Source organism: Pseudorca crassidens, chromosome X (assembly GCF_039906515.1).
Source record: "Pseudorca crassidens isolate mPseCra1 chromosome X, mPseCra1.hap1, whole genome shotgun sequence".
Lineage (NCBI taxonomy): Eukaryota > Metazoa > Chordata > Mammalia > Artiodactyla > Delphinidae > Pseudorca > Pseudorca crassidens.
Window position 1 is genome coordinate 15834352 of NC_090317.1, and position 20729 is coordinate 15855080.

Sequence of the window (20729 nt, forward strand, 5' to 3'; positions counted from 1 at the left end):
ACAGATGAGGACACTGAGGCTCAGAAGAGATGAAATGACTTGTCTGTGGAGCCTAGATGTGCTTCACAGAAAAAAAGGACATAATAAAAATCATGTCCCCTTTTTGTGTCTCCCAGACTGCTTTAAAGGCCTAAGGCAGTGCAAATTCTTGCTTTAACCAACACACAGAATTATTTCATGGACTCCTGGGTTAGAAGCAGCTCCCGGCATCAGAGGAAACACCTCCACCCTGTAAGTGCTGTGAGCCTGAGTGCGGGGGGCAGCGGGGAGGGGAGGGGAGCCACAAGCAGAGAAAATAGCATTCCCATCTCTCCTAAGGCAGGAAAGCATTTGTAGCCTTGCTTAGAGGAACTGAGGTTTGGAACTTAACGCACTGAGAGAGGTATCGGCAGGAGAAGAAATAAGTTAATTATTTGGGTCTTTATTCTGAGGTCGTTAAGAAGTAGGAGAGTGGTGACATCAGAATTGTATTTAAGAATTGCTTCCACTGCAGGGGGCGCGGGTTCGATCCCTGGTTGGGGAACTATGGTTCCATATGCCACGTGGTGCAGCCGAAAAGAAAAAGAATTCGCTCTCGCCTCCGGCCACACATGGAGAATGGATGAGAGGGAACGGGGTGGAGGCAGAGAGTCTAGGAGGCCGTTGTAATCTTCCAGAAGAGAGATGACAGGAGTTTGGACTAGGATCGTGACAGTGGAGACAGAAAGAAGTAGATTAAGAGGTATTTAAGAAATAAGGTTGATGTGTTGGGCTGGTAGGACTGGACGTGGGAGGGAGGGCAGTGAAGAGTCAAGCCTGGTTTCTGGCTCAGGAAGCGGGGGGGGGGCGGGTGAGGCTGCCCTTCACCGGAATGGGCAACACAGAAAGTGGGTCCCATCGTGGGCTGTGGGGAGATCAAGGGTTCCATTTGGATGCCTTGGATTTGACTCCTGGGCCCACCATTCGGAAATGCGGGCAGAAGGGGACACACTCCAGGGGGCAGGTCAGGACTAAAGGCATAACGTCAGTAGCACAAAGGGGGTCGTTGAACCCATGCGCTGGGAGAGACAGCCCCCTCTGAGCAGGTAGGACAGGAGGAGGAGAGGGGGAGGGATGGGCCCTGGAGTTCTTGGGAAGGGCAAGGGTGACGTCAGGAGGAAGCCGTCTGAGGGGTTGAAGGCACTTGGCTATGTGAACCTGAAGCTTAGGAGAAAGTTCTGGGCTGGGGCTGCGGGAACTGGCATGTAGAGGGCAGCAGAAAGCATGGGAGCAGAGAAGCTCGCCTAGAAAATTTGTTTCTGCGTCTATAGCATTCCTTCTGATAACAGATATTGTTAGCCATAGCCACATGGTTACTAGAGGTAGAGATGGTCTGGGAGATAATGATTTCCAAAGAAGAAGAAGGGGGCGTGAAGTGCAGGGGCAAGGTTTAAACAGAGGATGTGAGTGTGTAAAGACTATAAAAGGTTTGTCCAGGCTGGACATGAGTTCCCTTCTTATGACCCTCTTGCCTACCCATGGCTGTGCTCCAAAGTGGGCCCTTAGCTACCCTGAGGGAGGGACATTCATGGCCTGTGTACTGTCTTCTTCCCTCGGGACTGGGCCAAGCCCTCCCATCAGCTAGACCGGGTCCTGGCCTACCTGTGAGAACGTCATGAGCAGTGTCTGCTCGCTGCCTGCCTTCCTTCAAGTCTCCCGTGCCGAGGGCAACGCTGAAGAAGGATCTTTGCTCCAGAGGACAAGATCGCACTGTGGACACATCCCTGACTGAGTCCTCGAATCCACAAATGTCACGAGGGCTCAGACCAAAGTTCTCTTGTTGGAGAAAGTATCCATACACAGCCCAGCAAGTCTGTCTAGCACGACTTCAGCCTTGTGTTAGAAATTCATGCTCTAAGGCCTTCCAAGTCACTCAGCCAGGAAGGGACGGTGCCATCCCGAGGACCAAAGAGCAGGGCCAGCGGCCGTAGAGCTGCCCCCAACTCTCCTCATGCCCCTGTCTTATTGCTACAGTCATATTTTTCTGCCTGGACACGTGGTATTTGCCTTAAGAAGGGCCCCCTACCGGTAAGGATGACGAAGCCACTCTGGGCTTCTTACATGAAAAACCCCTCGACTGGAAGTGACAAGACTGAGAGGCCAATGCTTCCCTTCAGTTTGTCCCAGTTCCCTGTCCTCTCACCTAAGGCGGAACCGCCTTGACAGCTATTAAAAAGATGAGCAACTGCTTCTCTTTAAGCTTCGCTTAGCTGTGATTAATCAAGAAAAAGCCCAGCCTTTTTTCAATCCTCTGCAACCTTTCCTGAGCAGGTTTTTCACTGGCTCTGCTTTCCTGTCATCCATCAAAGGTTATCACAGCCTTCCAGGGAGTGTGCTGTCACCAAGATATTTTGTGGTGCTACAAGCTTCAGAACCAAGTTTCTGAAAGTATCACAAGGGTTGGGAACATTCCCTCCAAGTGATCCCCCTCCCCCCTGGCCTGGGGCTTCAGATGCTAAGTAACCACAATAATGTTAAGAGATCTTTATTATTCAAAAAATAAATAACAAGATAATCACCAGTTCACTCTGGAAACAATGGGGACTGCAGGTAGATACAATAGATTTCCTTTAAATCCAGTCATTTCTCTGGAAGGAGTGGGAAGCCTCAGAGCTGCCTCCCTGCCCGCCTACCCCATCGACAGTGGTGGAGATAGGAACAGGGTTGAAATAAGATACTTGATTAGCAACAGCCTGACTCTGTGTGTGTGTGTGTGTGTGTGTGTGTGTGTGTAGGAGAGAAAGAAAGGATGCGAATGAGTGTCAGGGTGACTGGCGGGGAGCAGGGTTTTCGGTTCTCCATTGCATTATACTTTCTAAAGTCTGCCCCACCTCCATCGTGGCCGCAGGGACCCAGAATCCACCGTAATTGAATGTGAGCTGAGGCTCCGCGTTTCCCTCCGGCATCTTCACTGAGAAATCAAATACATTCTCCACTGAAGGACACTGCACGCAAAGAAACAAAACTAAACTTGGCTAATTTTCTGCTGTTTACTCAGAATTCGAGCTGTGTGTAATGGCTTTGTCTTTTCATAGGACTCTCTGGATGTCTGCATCAGTGGGGTTGCTGCTTCAGAATATAAGCTCTTATGGAACAGGGGTTTCCTCCGCCCGGTAATTCACTCATTGCAGCCCTGCATGCCTTGGGATGTATAATAAATAGTTCTCCATGAGGAGGATCCTAGGGTTATAAATAGGCAGTCCAACGGGCTGCGGTGGGGCGGTCTTAAGTGCTTTGCTGGATTGTGAAGACAGCCAGCGTCAGCCCAGCCGCAACCTGCCAGCTTACACCGTTCAGAGCTTGAGTAAGCCAAACGACGTGAAGCCAGTCCCGTGGCTCACTTGGCTTGGGTCAGTCACGTTGACAAACACCGAAGCACCCGGTTGCAATTCAAAGACTCCTCCCAAGTGAATGGATTGCTGCCCGCACGGTTTGGAGGAACTGTGGGTATTTGCAGCTCTCAGTAAGATTCTCTCCGATCCACCTGGGGACTTTAGGCAGAGGCTGGCTATAAATGGAGCTTGACTCGAAGTTTCCCGATTGGAACAGAAGGTGACTTGGGCGTAGATGTAATAGAGTCCTTGTCTTTTCACGGCCAGCTGTTTCCCGTTTTCGAGGGTTACCAAGTTGGTGCTTAGGGTGTAGTATCCTTTGGGGGCCCACTGGAGAACTGTAATGGAGAGGGGAAAAAACCGTGGTCAGGTGGAGCGTACATGATTCAGATTCTAACAGACAATATGGTTTCGTGTTGGATACTGGCTTCACATAGGAGTGGAAGTTTGGGTCGTCAGGGATTCTGAAAGACCCATCCAGCCCTCAGTCTATGGAGGAGCCACGGCTGACCGATCAGCATGGGTTGCACAGTCAGACGGAGCTGGGTTCCCATCCAGGCCTTATTTAAGCTTGGGCAAGTCAATCTCCCTGAGCCTCTCAGTTCCTTACCTGTAACACGGGGCTCATATTACAGCCTATTTCAGAGACATGTGAAGATTAACTCAAGTAACAGAGCACAGTGAGTTTCCTTCTCCCCTTGAGAGCTCTTAAAGCCAGTTTGCCCTTGAACTTAAAAGAATGTGAATGACTTAGAAATCCCAGGTCATAAATCACGCCTTCCAGAATACACAAAGTCCTTGCTAATACTAACTCGTATCTCGCTTTCCTTGAATTTTCCAAAGTCGAAGACTTGCCGATCTCTCTTGCTCAGCTCAGCACAGAGAAAAGACCCCATTTCTTCCTACCTGATCATGCTCTTGCAAACCCGATCCGCCTCCCACAGCAGGGACTAAAATTAGGCAAGGAAGTATGAAAATAAACCTGTCATTTCACTGTGTGTTTTGATCTCCCATTGTAGTGGGCGCCACCAACTTGAAAGTGCCTGTATTCTTGTGGCTAAGCCGAAGTACCCACCAACAATGTGCCATTTTTCTCGCCTGAGATGTTGACTGGGTTCAAAGTAGTGTGTGCAGCCGATTTCAAATCTCAGCCCCCACAGACAGCTAGACTGCCGGGGGTGGAGGGTGGGGAGAAGTGAAAGTATCGATGCATTTGCTTCCTTGGGCTTTTATTTGAGCTCCTATTTGGTGCTCTTAGGCCTATCAGGGTGCAAGACCCCACCTGCTAAGACTCATCCTTTAGTAATTAGGAAAGGCATCCTGCAATGCCTGACATTTCTTGGGCCTCCAGATCACTCTAGAAATGCTTCATTATGATGTTTTCGCTTTTGGACCATCTGATTGAGAAAACACGGGCAGGTTCCCTATCTTTGAGTCCACAAAGTTTATCTTTGTAAGTCCTTACCTAATTTTCATCCTTGCTGTGAGATGTAGGGCAAGTTTGGAGCAGCGTGACCAAGTAGATCTGAGAGGCTTGTGGGGTAAGAAATGTGACTTTCTTCTCACCTGATCCCCTGCAGACATACTGTGATGCGGACTGTCAACCATGCTAGGACCAACAGTCATCATGGGCCTTTCGGCAGAATATGTGAGCATTGTGAAATGTATGCAAGGCGAGCTATTCTTCTAGGAGGTGTCTCTGTTGCTGGCATCCATCCAATCTGGATGAGACTGTATCATGTGGATGACCACCCTGGACGTACCAGATATGGTTGTGATATTCTCCCATAAGTGTATTTTATGAGAAAGGGGTACTTGGCAGAATTATTAAATATTGTGGGGTAAGTGTTATCAAAAAGGGCTTTATGTTGCTCTTCTGACAGCTAAACTGCAGTGAAGTAGCTAAGGAATGACACCTTACGTTTCTATAGCGCTTGACAGAATAACTTTCTTCTATATTAGCTGATTTGATGCGCAGAGTCACCCTGTGAAGTGAGACAGGAAACTGCTGCGAAGGTAAAGGGACTTGCCCAAGGTCACCCAGCAAGTGGTAGTCATGCTTCTTAAATCTCAGTGTTCAACAACTTTCTATCCAGTGCTCGTTACTCCTGTACCATGATCCAGGATAACTACGTATGCATTATGCCCACTGAGAAGCCCAAGCCACCTCCAGGATGAGGTCCTATCTCCTTTCCTCTCTCTCTCTGTGTCTCTCTCTATATCTCTGTCTCTCTCTGACACACATGCACGCGCACACACGCGCGCACACACACGCACACACACTGCTTAGAACTCCGCTCCAGAGCGCTGTGTTAAAGTTTTCAAAGACTGCTCTGATGCTCTTGGCCTGCATTTATGTAGACAGGGGATTTTATGCTAGTGTGCATGTTTCCATCCATTTATCAGATGTGCCATATTGTCCAACACCAGCTATCGTGAGGTACAGATTTGGGGGAAAAAAATCTAAGGGCTAGAATCATGGCAGAACGTATACGGAAAGAAAATCATTGAGAGTTGAAAAGATTACAGTATGTCGTCTGCTGTTACTTCATTGGAAAATCTAACATCCTGGCATCTATTGATCTTTGCAGAATGATTTTACCCTTAATTTCCCTGAGGTTGGCCCCAGTGAAGCTGGGGCTAATCATACAGGGATTGGCAGATGGCAGGAAATACCCCTTGAGGCCCATTTGCATATAGTGAAGAGGGGTTAGGACGAGGGATGCTCCCAGTTAGCAGGTCACTACGTGCCATCTCTTCCGTGTTATCAGAATAATGGTCCCTCCACCCAGTAATTCATCATTTAGAATCAGCCACAGAGCAAGAACCTAATGAGAACATCGGGATTGCTTCCCACCTCCTTTTGTCCCTTCAAGTCCCATCTGTGCATTTGAGCCTACTTTGAAGACAAGGGCAAGTGCACGAGGCATGTCTGGGTAGCTTTGTAAATTGGCCCCCGGAGGAAGACGGGAGCCTAATTGTTAGGCTGCCTTGCTTTAGCCTCCTGGCCTTCCCCCTCGGGTGGCTGATGCTCAGATGCTTCGGACTTACCAGATGCTGTTTTACTACTGGCCTCACTGATGACATGTGCCGCGATCTGAGGATCCTGATCACCTGAGATGAAACCAAAGACCAACTGTCAGGCCAAAGAAACACAAAACTGGCCACAGAACGATTTGGTCTAGTTCTGCAGCTGGGTCACAGAGACTGTACTTAAATAGGTTATGTGAAAGGAAGGATAAGATGGCCTTGAAATCCCTTGAAACCAGAGGGAAATGTTGGTTTCTAAAATCTGAACAACTGAGTCGGCTCTTTACACCGAGCCCATTCTTCCAATCGTCATTCAGTACTTGACTCCGCTTTACATAGACTGACACAGGCTAAAGAAAATGATCTTCATTAAACACATTTTGAATCTTGATTTTAAGAACAACTCCCATCCATTGGTCATCTTAGTGGGCCCAGAGGTCGTGTCTGCACACTTAGCTAGTAAAATGCTTATGGTGTCTGATTTGGTCAAGCACTGGCCACAGTGTTATATCTACCTCTAATTGTTGCTCATGTAAAAGGTTTGCTCCTTAATTACACATACTGAATCTCCTAAGTGCAGACATGGTGTGGAAGTTGGTTTGGTTTTTTTTTCCAGTAATGAGCCTGGAGCTGGACACTTTGTAGGTGTCCTATGAATAACGAGTCAAGCTGCATGACCTAAATGACCAGCTTTGTTAAGTGTATCATTTTCCCAAAGACTGCTAGGCAGCACCCACATGAACTGTTTCCTCAAATTTCACAGCAATTAACAGACAACATGGTACCACTCAACATATTTACAGTCATTCTGAAAGCAACGCCTTCATGGAAATCAGGTGACCCTTTGCATCCAAACCAATGGTTAAAGCAAGCTCTTTGCCTCAGAAAACAGTATCTGTATCTCTGTATGTATGTATGTATTTCTTTGTGTGTATTAAATTTACTCAAGCCATACCATCTTTTACGCTGACTTTGTGCTATAGCAGTTTATCTAACAACACCCATCTACCAACACTCCATTTTCCCCATACTCAGCTGCTTGGGTCACTCCAGGCATTATTGTATTTGGTTTGGGGTGCTACATTCTAAAAAGAACAGAGAAAGTTAGTATGTCCAGAAAAGGACCTAAACGAGGACAAGAAAAAGCCTGGAAAGGGTCATAGGAGAAACAGTGGGAGACACTGAGAAGGTTTACCCTGGAGAAGAAAAGGCTCAGGGGCCATGACTGTTGTTTTCAACATATGGACAGCTGCTGTGTAGAAGAGGAATTATATACTTTCTTTAGTATGGCTCCAAAGAGCAGAACTCGATTCAGTTAGTGGAGATTATAAGAACAAATGTCAACTCCAGAGGAGAAAAGCCTTCTCTCGGGTATAGAGTAATCTTATTATTATAATTATTAGGGCTTTTCAGAGATGGCCCAGGCTGCTTTATGAGCTAGAAGGTGTCTAGGCATGTTTGATCAGACAGTCAATGGTCAGTGCTGTTGTGAAGGAGATTCGTGATCCGGGGATGGTGCAGGATTTGAGAACCGTCAAGGTCCCTTCCAACCCTGGGATGTTTGAGATGCTCTGACCTCAAGAACAGGGCAAAGAACAGCGCTGTCACACTGAATCACTCCTGGGTCTCCGAGGCTCCCCTGGCCGTGTTTCCCCATGAAAAAACTGTTCTCGTTGAGTGATGAATGACACCGCTACCAAATGCTGACCGTCTTGTCATCTTATCCTCTGTAGGTGGTACTAGGCTGTTTGGTTGCTTTGATTAAGGTGTTGAAAATAATGTGATTTCTTCATACTTGGTATCGTCAGCACTAAAGGAACACAGGCTTCACTATAAATATGTCCATACAACTCCTTTCTAAATCACAGGCACCAGAGAAGGTATTGATGTGGCAATTGTGTTCCTGTTTTATTTCCAGGGCTACAGGTTCCCTGATCCAACACTGGGTTGTTCAGTGTGATCGGCCTAAAGCTTCCTTTTAGTTTTTAAGTATTTATAGAAATGGTAAAGAGCAACCTACCTTTGTGCATTTCAAAGTTTTTTTCTTTCTTCTTCACTTCTTTGCTTTGCATTATACCCTAAAATAAGAATCATGGCAAAAGGTCATTTTGACAGGAACCCTGGCGGGGGCTTTGGAGGGAGCTTTCATTCATTTGGCACCTGCCATTACTCTGTTGCCTGTTTCTGGTGAAGATTATCATATAGACTCAGGTCCTGTCATTAATTCCATCCTACCGATTAGGAGCCCATGGCTTTGACAGATGAGCTGACAGCCCAGAAAGCCCAGGGGTGAACCTGGAAACAGAATCTGGGCTTTATTATCTTCCAGTGCTCTCTCCAGACCAATGACTGCCATCGTGACCCCTCCTATGACCCCAACCTCCCTGGCTTTGACGAGTAAAATAATGCTGAATGGGGAGCAGATTCTACCCTGGGAACTGGTATATAGAATATTATTAACATAAACCATGGTATGTATCTATTAGAATAAAACTGGTCTGAAATCTCTTAGGAAATGGAAATAGTAAGTTTGACCTTGGGAAGAAATCCCAGACTATGAAAAGATCCTCAGACTTTAAAAAAAAATTTTGTTGTCCCTGTCAATGGGCTGAAGAGATTCTCTTGTTGCTGGTTGCCTTGTGTGGCCCGTTCTTACTTAGAATCATCAGCGCGTATAGGAAACTCAGGTAATCTCCCAATGCGGCTGATGTTCCATTCCAAGCCAAACGCAGCACTTCTTAAGGGGTTTCTTCTCATTAGCAACTGCAGGAAGGCTAGAGGCACTTAAAGAAGCTATAGCAGAGAGTACCATCTACACAGACTGGAAGGTAATAAAGGCTGCTGTTGCCGTTTTAAAGATTTAAAGATACTGAATAAAAGGCACGGTGGGCTTAACGGGCAGGCATGAGGTCACCCAAGGAATCTGAGGTTGAAGCCGACAGTAGAAACTGAGATCACGTTCCGAGGCTGGGCTTAACGCTGTACTCTGAGCACAGATAAGGAAGGCAATAGTATTTTCACGTCTTCTGATAATAAGTCCTGTGTGCCTTCCAGTTCCTGGAATCAATTTTCTACAGCGCCCTTCCTTTTCGTTCCTCCCCAATAAGGTATTAGTGTTGTTACTGCTGAGGGGTTCCTTGTACGCTCGGCTTGAGTGCCAGATGTGAGGGTGTAAGTCATGGAGCCTAACCGGGGGCCCGCGCCTCAAAACTCTCACGGGGCCCAGAGCTTCAACTTTCCACTTGAGCTGAAGTGTGGCAGTGTGAAAGTGCTGCAACAGGAAAATGTTTGTGAGATAACAAGCAAACAAATGAATATTTCGTGTCTTTTCAAAAGATGGAGTGTGGTGATCGAGGGTGAGATACTTTTAGGCTAGGTGGTTGCATTGGTGTCAGGGCTTGGCCAACATGAAAATGTGAAGTCAGCAAAGTTTGCCCTTTATGCACCCGGCCTTGCCTTTCTGTGAACTCTGCCCCAGCCACACTCCCCAGAGCCTTTTTACCCCTCTTGCTTCACTCCCCACCTCAACTGAAAGACTTTTGAAAGTTGACTTTCAGAAAATCTGGAATTAGTTATTTCTCTCTTAGTGGGAACTCCATGTGGCAGGGTTGGATAGCTTGACCTTTAACTCGAAAAGGAGATGCTTTGACCTTATCAAAGACACCTCGGGCATTGGCGAGCAGACAATCATGGGACTGATCATTCTAGCAGGGAGCTGGGGGGAGGGAGAAAGTTTTAATGTGTAATTATACTATTTAAAATGCCGCCTTCATCTACTCTAACATCAGCCCCGAATCCCATCTTCCACCCAGAGTGACAGCTTGGTGCGACCTGCCTCAAGAAATAATGAGTTCCCCGTCACTAGAGGTGTTCAAACAGAGACTGAGTGACCTCTGGGTAGCGGCTGTGGGGAGAAGAAGCAGCTCTGGGTTGATAATTGGATCTGATGATTTCGAAGACCCCTTCCTGTGATTCAGGCCTTGGGTTGTTCTGGACCAATCAGACTGTGACCCAGAAAGAAAGGCTGCTAACATTAGCTAAGAATATAAATAATCCAGTTTGGGGGTTATTTTGTAGTTGGCCTGTTGGGTTAAAAAAAAAAGTCCAAAATATTGTTTTAGAATGAGAAGTTTCGGGGAATAGATATTGGAACGGGGGTCAATCGTTGGAACAGGACTGGGGAGCTGGAGTGCTTTGTGTCTGATTATCGTGCGCATCGTTGGCGCAGATGACGTTGACTCGGACTCCACCCCGCAGCACTGGAGGCAAGGGGCTTCCTCTGTTGCACGGAAGGAGCCCTGGCGGACATGCCTGAGAAGGTCTGCCTTTCCAGAGTATGAAACTTGGGAGCTGTCACTTTTTTCATGCAAGCATAAGCAAAGAGGCCAAACTGACTTTCTTCCTTACTTTTGTCCTGGGTAGCTGATTTGGGAAGCTTTACATATCCAACCTGAAATACAGCCATGAGGAATTGGCAGTACAAATGTAAAACTCTCAGTAAGAAAGAGGGAGGGAGGGAAGACACCAACAGCCACTCTCACTGCCTTTGCGGGTAACTGAAGTCTGATCACATAATTACAGGATGTCAGAGCTGGTAGTGCCCTGGCAGATCATCTCAGCCCTCTCATTGGATAGATGAGAAAAATGAGGCCCAGAGAGGTGAAGTCTTTTGCTCAAGGTCACACAGCCCGGCACATTAAATATGCTACTTGGATTATTAAGCGTTGTTCTCAAAGTGGCTTTATTCCCATTTAAATTTGCAACACCTTCCAATACCCTGTAATACTGGCCAGAAGCCTTGAAGAACTAGAGAAACTCAAATCGTTTTCAGGCCTTGCAAATAAAGAGTTAGGAGTCTTTCTCTAAAACATAGATTAGTGTAAAGAACCTAGAAGCCAGCAAGAGATTTGAGCTTCATTCAGATCCCCGTAGGTGACCCAAGAATAAGCTTTCGGAGTCCTCACTACTGGATTAAAAATGACACACCGGAGACAGTACAGGAGGACAGGAATAAGCTCAGAACTAAGCTCTCAGGTCCTTCACTCCCAGGTTAATTACATATTATCCACATGTGAGAGCTAACTCCTGTTGGTTTCTCCAGATACCCACCCATCTGGCACAGCGCCGCCCTCAGCCTGGATGCGGCCTCCTAGTCACGACCCCCAAGTCCCCGGAGGGCCCAAGGTATCTGACTCAGTGTTCTGAGGGGGAAACAGGCAGAAAGGCTTCTTGCTGTTCTTCTTCTGGAGAAAGAGCTCCTAGACCCCTTGTCTACAGCGATGGAATTAATGTTGTGGGCATGTCCTCAGTAAACGGTCTAGAAACTCTTGCTTTAGGTACCTATCATAGGCCACTGCAGTTACTTCATGCTGGGCACCAGTCTGTTGGGCTAGAAGGCTTCAGACTTTCTGCCTCAGGTCTTGATTGGCCCTAGAGGGGACTGACTCCATGAGCAGGTGGTATGATACAGGATCTGGTTCGAGCGGTACTGAGACAGTCCATCGCCAATTGCCCACACCTCTCCTCACAGTAAAAGGAAAAGATTTCACTTACATGGCACCTGAAATCCCATCATGAGAGAAGCGTTCCTTCATATGTTAGAGTCTATCAGTGTTCAGAAGTCCCCACCGCCCCCAGTAAAGGCAAACCCTTAACCTGTGGCCTGACAACGCTGCAGTGGCCAATGGTTATCGCTTCTCTGGGAAATGGGGACCAGACCCTGGGTCCACAGTGGGAAGGCATCAAGGTTTGGATGGAAAGATAAGAAAATGCAAAAAACAAACTTGGTAGACTTCATCCTTTCCCCTGAGGCATCTGCATGTCTGAGCTCATGTGCATGTGTGAATGTGCCCATGAGAGTGTGTATCTTCCCCAGAGAGAGTCACTTTTGTTCTTCTTAAGGGCATTCCTTTCGACGAGCACACTTCCAACTTTCCTTTCCCTTTTAACCGTAGGATTTTGGCTTCATTTCTGTTTTTTTGATACACATACCCATATATACATGTATGTACATATGATGGCGATATGCATCTATAGTATATATATAACACATGTTTAAATTTTACATGGTCACGTTTTAGTGTCCCAACCTAGCAGGTTTTCTCAACCAAAACTTTTCAGTGACACTTTTCCCAACAACTGAGGTCCTTACCGTGACCAGGTCTTCAAACCGGCTTCGAATTTCCTCACAGTTCAGTAATGATAAGGACCCCTCTCCTTTGCTGCAACGCTGTATCGTTTTCATGAACACAAAATCTTCATGAAGATTCCTTTCATCTTCTATCTATTTATGAAATAACAGGGACATGAGACATTGTACTTCTGTCTGCCTCTACAATCACTTCATGGCCTCAACGACATGAGGAGGACTTTGCAGATATAAACGGGGCATAATAACAAGTTAGTATACTGGATTACTGATATCTGGTATTAGCAGTTTAAAAACTCTACAAAAGCCAGCAAAGAAAATGTCATGTGGTCTGCAATGCTAGGTAGAAATCACAGCTATTCTAATGAAATTTCATCACAAAGGGTACTTTTTCCCGTGTATTGTAGCAGCAACATTCTCTAATGGTCATATTTCCCATTGCTTCAGTAATGATTGGTCATTATAAACACAGTCTATAAAATAGTTTTCTGCTGAGCTAATTTGCCCACTTAGTTTTAGTGTTTGTGTTGCAGTGCTCTGGTGAAGGTAATTTGCAATGTGTGTCAATAACTTGAGTTCTAATTACATCTCTCTCTTTTTAAGTTTAGTATTTGCAGAAAACATTTTCATTTTTAAAGAAATCATCTTTCATTCCCAAAGGTAATGAGATATTTTATTTTCCAATGTCTTAGAATAAGTAAATAGATGGAATTCACTTGTTTAATCAACTAATTCTGTGCTATTTTCTTATATTCAGATTACATTTTTAGATTCAAAACAAGATCCAGCTAGCCGGTGGCTTTCACTGTCACTAAGAGAACACCCAAGTGCCAGGGTAAACTTGAATCTACCCAGGTCAGTATTTCCCCTAGAGGCTAGGCTTATGTCCAGGCATTTGATTGGCAGAGCCCAGCAGACCAAACACAAACAAACAAACAAGCAGACCCAGACCCCTGCTCTTTTCTCAGCAGTGAAACCTGAAATCTGGGTAACCCAAGAATTGCCTCAATTGTTCCAGCTCCACCTTCTCCCAATAGGTAACCTCCTGGTCTTAATTCAAGATTGGCATCCCGATAATGGCCACTCGCACATCCCTGAGAAAACGCAGTCTTCAGATGCTGTGCATCCACAATTCCCACATCTAGACTTTTAGGAACAGCCAAGTAATGGACCAAATTTCTCCTTTTCATCTATGATTGGGATTTTTTCAACACAGCCAATAATGCTTATGAGTGGAGGTGGGTAAACGCATGGAAACAGGATAAATCCTAATGGTTATTTTTCTTAAGAATGCAGAACGACCTGCTAACTTCCTCCACTCTTTTGTTCTGTATGTCCAACCGTTTGAGAACGTAAAACATCTCAGCGGGAAACTGAGCAGCTTGCAACTACAGTCAGCATTTGAAGTATTATACAGAGAACGCCACTTTCAGGGACTTACCCATGTCTATGCTAACCTGAAACTATGCATTTTCAGCTCAGATTGATGCTTTCCTTGTCTAGTTGGAGATTTAGAAGAAAAACAGTTGTCTCCATCAGAAAAAAAAATAGTTTACTTTTTAAGCAAAACCTTAGCAAATCATTATAGCTCATGCCTACATAGTGCTTATTTTGTGCCTGGCTCTGGTCTTAGCTTGAATTTAATCTATGAGGTGGGTACCATTAACATCCCCATTTCTCAAATGTGGAAACTGAGGCATAGAAATGGCAAATAACTTGCCTGGGATCACAGAACTAGTAGGGGACCGAGTCAATATTTGAACCCAGCAGTCTGACTCCAGAGCCAAGGTTCTTGACCAGAGAAAAGAGTAGAACATCTCACTAACTAGCCCACAACCACTGCGCCACAAGACCACTTATCTATTTGGGTTCTTACCATTGTCCATCATTTGGGTAGAACTAAAACCAACCAACCCACACATCTATAAGAACCCCAAATTTAGTTAATAAAGGCCTACGGTTCATCTTACCTTGTCCAATCTTCTGTGAAGATACACAGCAAAAAGCGCTGACCCAATCATCTGGGTGATAAGAAAAACAGTCAGTAAATACATAAAAATTTTCATACTGACGGGTGGTCCAGTGGCCACAGAGCGGGGAGAAGGTTGGCTGTACGTTTCGATCATGCTGCGTTCGAGTTGAAATGATGTCTTCTGACCGAGAAGGTGGCAGAGGCAGCATGAGAAGACTGTCAAAGTGGCCACCTTACTCAGGATTAGTTAAGAGCGCACAATCGTCGCAGCCCACACTTCCTGGAAAATGTGCTTCGCAGTCGTCTCTCCCGGCAAAAAAAGTTACGTAAAGGTTTTTTTTTTCTATTTTTTTTTTTACCTACCCATATCATTCACTTCCAGGCTTTCCCTTTCGTTAGTAAAGAAGAAACAAGTTTCTTCTTCCATACATTCATTCTTGCCTTGAAATGTCATAGACTTCTTAACAGACAATGGCAGTACTTTCCTATCGCTGTCTAACGTTTGGGGTTCACCAGTTTCAAGGAAAGAGCCAAATGAATCCACCAGCAATAGAATTATTTCAATTTCAATCTTACTAATATAAATCGGGAACCTGGTAGATGGGGAAAGAAAGAAACATCAACAAAAGCTTGGATCGATTTTGCGACTGGCTTCCCACTGGCTAACTGCTTGTTAACATTTCTTTCATCTTTAAACCCAACGAAGTCCCGGCGGCTTTTCGAGGCAAGTCTACATGGCATAAAGCAAAGAGGAGTGCTGACAATTAGTAAAGAAAATTTAGCTGGAAAGATAATTCAAGAAAAATACCCTTTTCCAAGGCCAAGAGAAGTAGCGTCTTGGGGTAATTCAGGCCAAAACTCTGGGATTGAAGTTAAAGTAGGAATATTAGCTTGATTTAGCCAAGTTGTCTGTCTACACTGTTCCAGTCCATCAGATAACTGTTGATGCCAATGTATCCGTTTGGACTAGGGAAAATAGGCTGCAGTTAAGAGACCTGAATTCTAGCCCTTGGTGTACCAATAAATTGCTGTGGACCTCGAGCCTATCACTCTCCCTCTGCAGATCTCAGTTTCCTCATATCCAAATGGGCAGTTGTACCCACCTTGCTTATCCTCTAGGTTGTTATGAAATCCTATGTGCATGAAAGATGCTTGAAAGCTGTTAAGATATAGAGAAACACTCTCACCTTGGGTTTTATGCTATTTGTTTAGCCTATGATAACGAGTTTTCCAAATAATTGCCAAGTCCTTACATACTAGCAAAAAACAAATGAACAACATCAAAAACACCCAGCGTCTTGACAACGAATTGAATCATTGAAGTGTGTAGAATTACGCGTTTCTGAATGGCTTTTGATGGTCTTATCAGATGGCCTTCGAAATAAAAGTAGCTGTGGAAATCCCTACCCCACATCCCAACCTGGTCTAGAAACCATGATAAGATTGCTTTGGTGATTCCTATAAGATTGTTTTGAGACACAAATAGGAAATGTAACAAACTCCTCTGATAGGCATGCTATCTGCATAGTTACCACCTGCTGTCTTCCCCTCCCACGCCCCAGCATCCTGTCCTGGGCGCAGATCTCACTACATCTGCCAAGTAGGTGGCTTCAATGCATGTGATAAACTTTGATCAGTCAAGTCAGAGGCTTCAGTTCTTAGACAAGGAACCTTAGTTCCACTAAAGGAAAATTATCACAAGAACTAAAAGGGGCTCGAGGACTTCTCCAGGAGCAGCTTCATACCATGGCAGCATGCCAGAGCTGCAAGGACCCTGTGACCATCAGATCAGTCTAGCCCCGAGAGAGAGGTCGCTGAAGGGACCAGAGTTGCCGACAATGCCACGTTTGTTCACGTGACCAACTTCAAGAGAGAATTGTCCAATCTCCCTGCCTCCACTTCCTGACTTCTGCTTACAATATCCCCCTGAAACTGCTTCCACCATTATTAGCACAATAGTTTGGGCTGAATACTTTTTATTTTTTTTAACATCTTTATTGGAGTATAATTGCTTTACAATGGTGTGTTAGTTTCTGCTTTATAACAAAGTGAATCAGTTATGCATATACATATGTCCCCATATGTCTTCCCTCTTGCGTCTCCCTCCCTCCCACCCTCCCTATCCCACCCCTCTAGGTGGTCACAAAGCACGGAGCTGATCTCCCTGTGCTATGCGGCTGCTTCCCACTAGCTATCGATTTTACGTTTGGTAGTGTATATAGGGCCATGCCACTCTCTCACTTGGGCTGAATACTTTTTAGAGTTAATTTTCAGTGACCTTTCCAGTAGTCTGTTGACCTATTATTTTGTTGTCATCCTTCTGAAAACTCTCCCATCTTGCCTCTCAGAATCCTTCTTCATGTGATTCCTTTTTCCCTTGTACCTCTTAAAACTTTGGTCTCTCCCAACCTCATGCTCATCCCCTCCCCTCTTCTCATTCTACATGTTTGCCTTGGATGGTTCCCATCCATTTTCATGGTTTTCACTATCACCTTATAGTGATAAACCTCAAATGTATAACTGCAGCCCTGAACTGTGGATTCGTAAGTGCAGCTACCTCTGAATGTGTCCACTTGGATACCCCCAAACCACCCCATATTTGGCATGCCCCAAACTTAACTCATCTCCCCACTCCACTTCCAACCCAGACTTGTTCTCCCTCCAGGCTCTCCCCATCTCAGTGAATGGTACTACTACACCCACATAATTGTCCAAGACTTGGGAGTCATCAAGGATTCCTTCCTCTCTCTTGCCCAGATTACTCCCCAATCCCAGTGGCTTCCTCATCCCCAAAGCTTCTCGACTGCCACCACTCCTTTCTATCCCCCTGGGCAACATTCTAGTCTAGGCCCTCATCCCCTCTCTCCTGCATGACTGAATTGTACGTTCCTAATTGATTGCCTCGCTTCCCTTCCCGCCCCACCCCATCCGTCCTCCACATCACCAGAAGAATGTTAACTCTAAATCCTGTAACTGACCGTATTATCTAACCTGATTTTACCCGCCTAAGACGATGCATTAGACCCAGGGAAGCAGGTTGACAGTTTCCTGGCATGTTCAATGTGAATGGGATTAGCTCCGGAATAGCCTGATGGTCCTGTAATCCCTGAAGCCTCCTCTTTCTCCCATCCTTCTTCTGCCTGGTCCTCTAGATTGCTGCAACATTGGCTACCTATCCAGCTTCCACATTTTAGCTCTACTTTCTGATTCTGTACCAGATGTCCTTTGTGTGTCTCTCCCCCAACAAGGAGTGGCCTGGCCCTGGTGTTGGGTCCCCTTTAAAGATTTTCAGTTGCCTAATGCATTCAGAAGTGATTTTTAAACTAGGTTACCGAGAAATCTGTAGACCTGGGGAGTCCAGGGGAATGCCTGCAGATAAAGTCAAATACTGACTATATTTTTCTTAGTTCAGAGAAAGAATTAAGTGAAGGGATTGAATTGTTTCATTTTTCAGTTTTTCTTGCATAAAGTTTTCTCAAATCTCTGTCACCCTTTTCTACTACTGATTTTCTTCTAGCTGACGATTGATCTGCAACAAATAAGCATCAGGGAAAAAACGAAAAAAACAATGGATCGCACACATTCTGATGTGACTAGCCTTGTGGTTGTGATTTTATATTGATAACCTAGAACACAGTCAGAGTTTCTGCTAGGAAAGTTATTTCCAGTACATAAGAAAGAGTTAAATATATCAGCATTTTGTTTGTTCTACAAAGGGCCTCTCAAGGACTCTTTTCCCTGAACATGTCTGGAAAACCCTAGCCTAGAGGATAGTGTTTCCATTGTAAGCATAGCACAGGTTCCCAGCCCTGCCCACCTTTCTGTCTTCATCCCCCACCACTCACTCATGCTCAGACTTGAACATCACCCATGTCCAGCTAAGCTTATTTCCCCGAATGTGCTGTGTTTGTTCAAGCTGTTCCCCTATGAACATCATGACTCCCTCCTTTTTTATCCACTAATGTTGAAGAGATACCTGCTCTGTGAAACGTGCCCTTCCAGCTGACAAGGTGCCCTCTTCTGTGCTCAATCTATCATAGAATTTGACACATTACATCATAACTGACTTGTCAGATTTCCCTACCATTAGCTTCTAGAGGAAAGATAATTACAAATCTCAGAATCCCTGCTTCCTGACACATTGTAAGGAATTAGTAAATCTTTGCCCAATTACTTAGTTTTCTTTTCAGGGGATAGAAGGGGAAGTTGTAAAATATTCTAATCTGGTAGAACAGCACTGGCCAGGCTCTCTGGCGATACGAATCACAATATATTTGTTTAACGTTTTCTTCTATTCCTTTAATTATCTCTCTTTCCTCTGGGGTCAGTTCCATTTGTTTATTTTGGTCCTTCTCCTTCATGTTGATAGTTTTCCTCAAATGTCTGGTGACCCTTAGTTGTCTGGTCATATTTATGAATGAAGATCTATGTTAGCTTTTATGGGTGGATGGCATGGGTTTCCTCTACAATTGCATTGATCTGTTTCCCCCACAAACCTCTCCCCGGAATGGGAGGGCCGACTGTGGGTTCTGTTTAAGTGGGTAGAGCTTGTCAACAGGCAGGTTTCCCTTTAGGTTATGTGGGTTGAGAGGCAGGAAGGCCGGGACCCCCACAACTGATAAAGTAAGGAGGGCTTTTCTCTGGGGGTGGAGACCTTTAGAGGGTTTCGCTCTTGACTGAGGCTGGTTTTCCTTTTGTTTTCTTTTGCCTATTCGTTGTGGAGGTCTCAGCACACTCCCTAGAGTCCTCCTCGGGCAACTTTAGCCTGAGGGCAAAGGCCCAATGTTGCTGCTGACAAAGGGTCCATGGGGGAAGGGAGAGAGGGAGAAAAGGGGTCCACCTGTCCTAGCTGTTCCACTGCAGCTCTTTATTGAGTTGCCATAATGATTCCTTCCCTGCCCACCCCTGCTCTGCATTTACCAACTCTGAGATTGCTGCCTCCTTGAGAGAACCCACTCTTGCTTCTGATTTCTTGAATTGCAATGTTTTCTGCTCCGATTTCTCTGTTAGCCCAAATTCATTGGGTTTCTTGCTTCCTGGTATCCCTCAAAATTTATTTCACATTGATGTCACCTTTTCTTGTTTCCCATTGTTGCTGTGATTTCATTCGGTTTACATTTATTTGTGACTGAGTAACACATTCACATGGTTAAATATGTGATAGAAAAGAGTGTGCAGTGTAGAGTCTTCCTTCTGCATTTTCCTCCTAGTTCTTCATTGGCAACCAGTGTTGTCAGTTTCTTATGTACCTCCCAGAGATGCTTTTATGCACCTTCAAGCAAATACATAGATATTCTCTGACACTCTTTTTTACACACAGTAGTATACAATATACTGTCTACATCTTTGTTTTTTCATTTAACACTATACATTGGAGATTACTCTATCAGCAAAGTGCTCCCTTTTTTTTTGGCGGTACGCGGGCCTCTCACTGTTGTGGCCTCTCCTGTTGCGGAGCACAGGCTCCGGACGCGCAGGCTCAGCGGCCGTGGCTCACGGGCCCAGCCACTCCGCCGCATGTGGGATCTTCCCGGACCGGGGCACGAACCCGTGTCCCCTGCATCGGCAGGCGGACTCTCAACCACTGCGCCACCAGGGAAGCCCAGTGCTCCCTTTTTTTTTTTTACAACTGCATAGTATTCCATGTATGAATGACACACCATCGTTTAACTAGCCTCCTCTTGATGAACATTTAGGTTGTTTCCAGTCATATGATATTAAACAATGTTGCAACAAATAACCCTATACTTATTCACTTTTCTTTTTATGAGTCTGGAGTTTGGGGGGTAGGGGTCTGGGCTGGACCCATGAATTTGGGGGTTTTATTTGTTTATTTATTTATTTATTTATATAAATTTATTTATTTATTTTTGGCTGCGTTGGGTTTTCGTTGCTACGCGCGGGCTTTCTCTAGTTGCGGCAAGCGGGGGCTACTCTTTGTTGCGGTGCGCAGGCTTCTCATTGCAGTGGCTTCTCTTATTGTGGAGCATGGGCTCTAGGTGTGCAGGTTTCAGTAGTTGTGGCATGCGGGCTCAGTAGATGTGGCTCGCAGGCTTTAGAGCAGAGGCTCAGTAGTTGTGGTGCACGGGCTTTGCTGGTCTGCAGCACGTGAGATCTTCCCAGACCAGGGCTCGAACCTGTGTCCCCTGCATTGGCAGGTGGATTCTTAACTACTGCACCACCAAGGAAGTCCTTATTCACTTTTTTTTGTTTTTATTTTTTTAATTTT

General features: G+C 45.4%; 1 protein-coding gene across 1 annotated transcript; it reads right to left on the bottom strand.

Moving 5' to 3' along the window:
* Positions 1–3209: 3209 nt before the first annotated feature.
* On the bottom strand, positions 3210–14654 carry CD40LG (CD40 ligand). The gene is made up of 5 exons (XM_067722365.1): positions 14499–14654; positions 12532–12663; positions 8401–8458; positions 6402–6464; positions 3210–3688 (listed from the first exon to the last, which is right to left on the bottom strand). Exons 1-5 carry the CDS (start codon positions 14652–14654, stop codon positions 3312–3314), a joined length of 786 nt encoding a protein of 261 aa, XP_067578466.1. The 3' UTR covers positions 3210–3311.
* Positions 14655–20729: the final 6075 nt, after the last annotated feature.

Bases quoted from the DNA above. Each gene is read 5' to 3' on its own strand.
- CD40LG (XM_067722365.1), bottom strand. From the start codon at position 14,654: ATGATCGAAACGTACAGCCAACCTTCTCCCCGCTCTGTGGCCACTGGA. The intron at 12,664-14,498 runs GTAAGATGAACC...TTTCATAAATAG, and splicing joins TTCACAGAAGATTGGACAAG to ATAGAAGATGAAAGGAATCT. The intron at 3,689-6,401 runs GTAAGTCCGAAG...TCTCCATTACAG, and splicing joins CAGTAGTAAAACAGCATCTG to TTCTCCAGTGGGCCCCCAAA.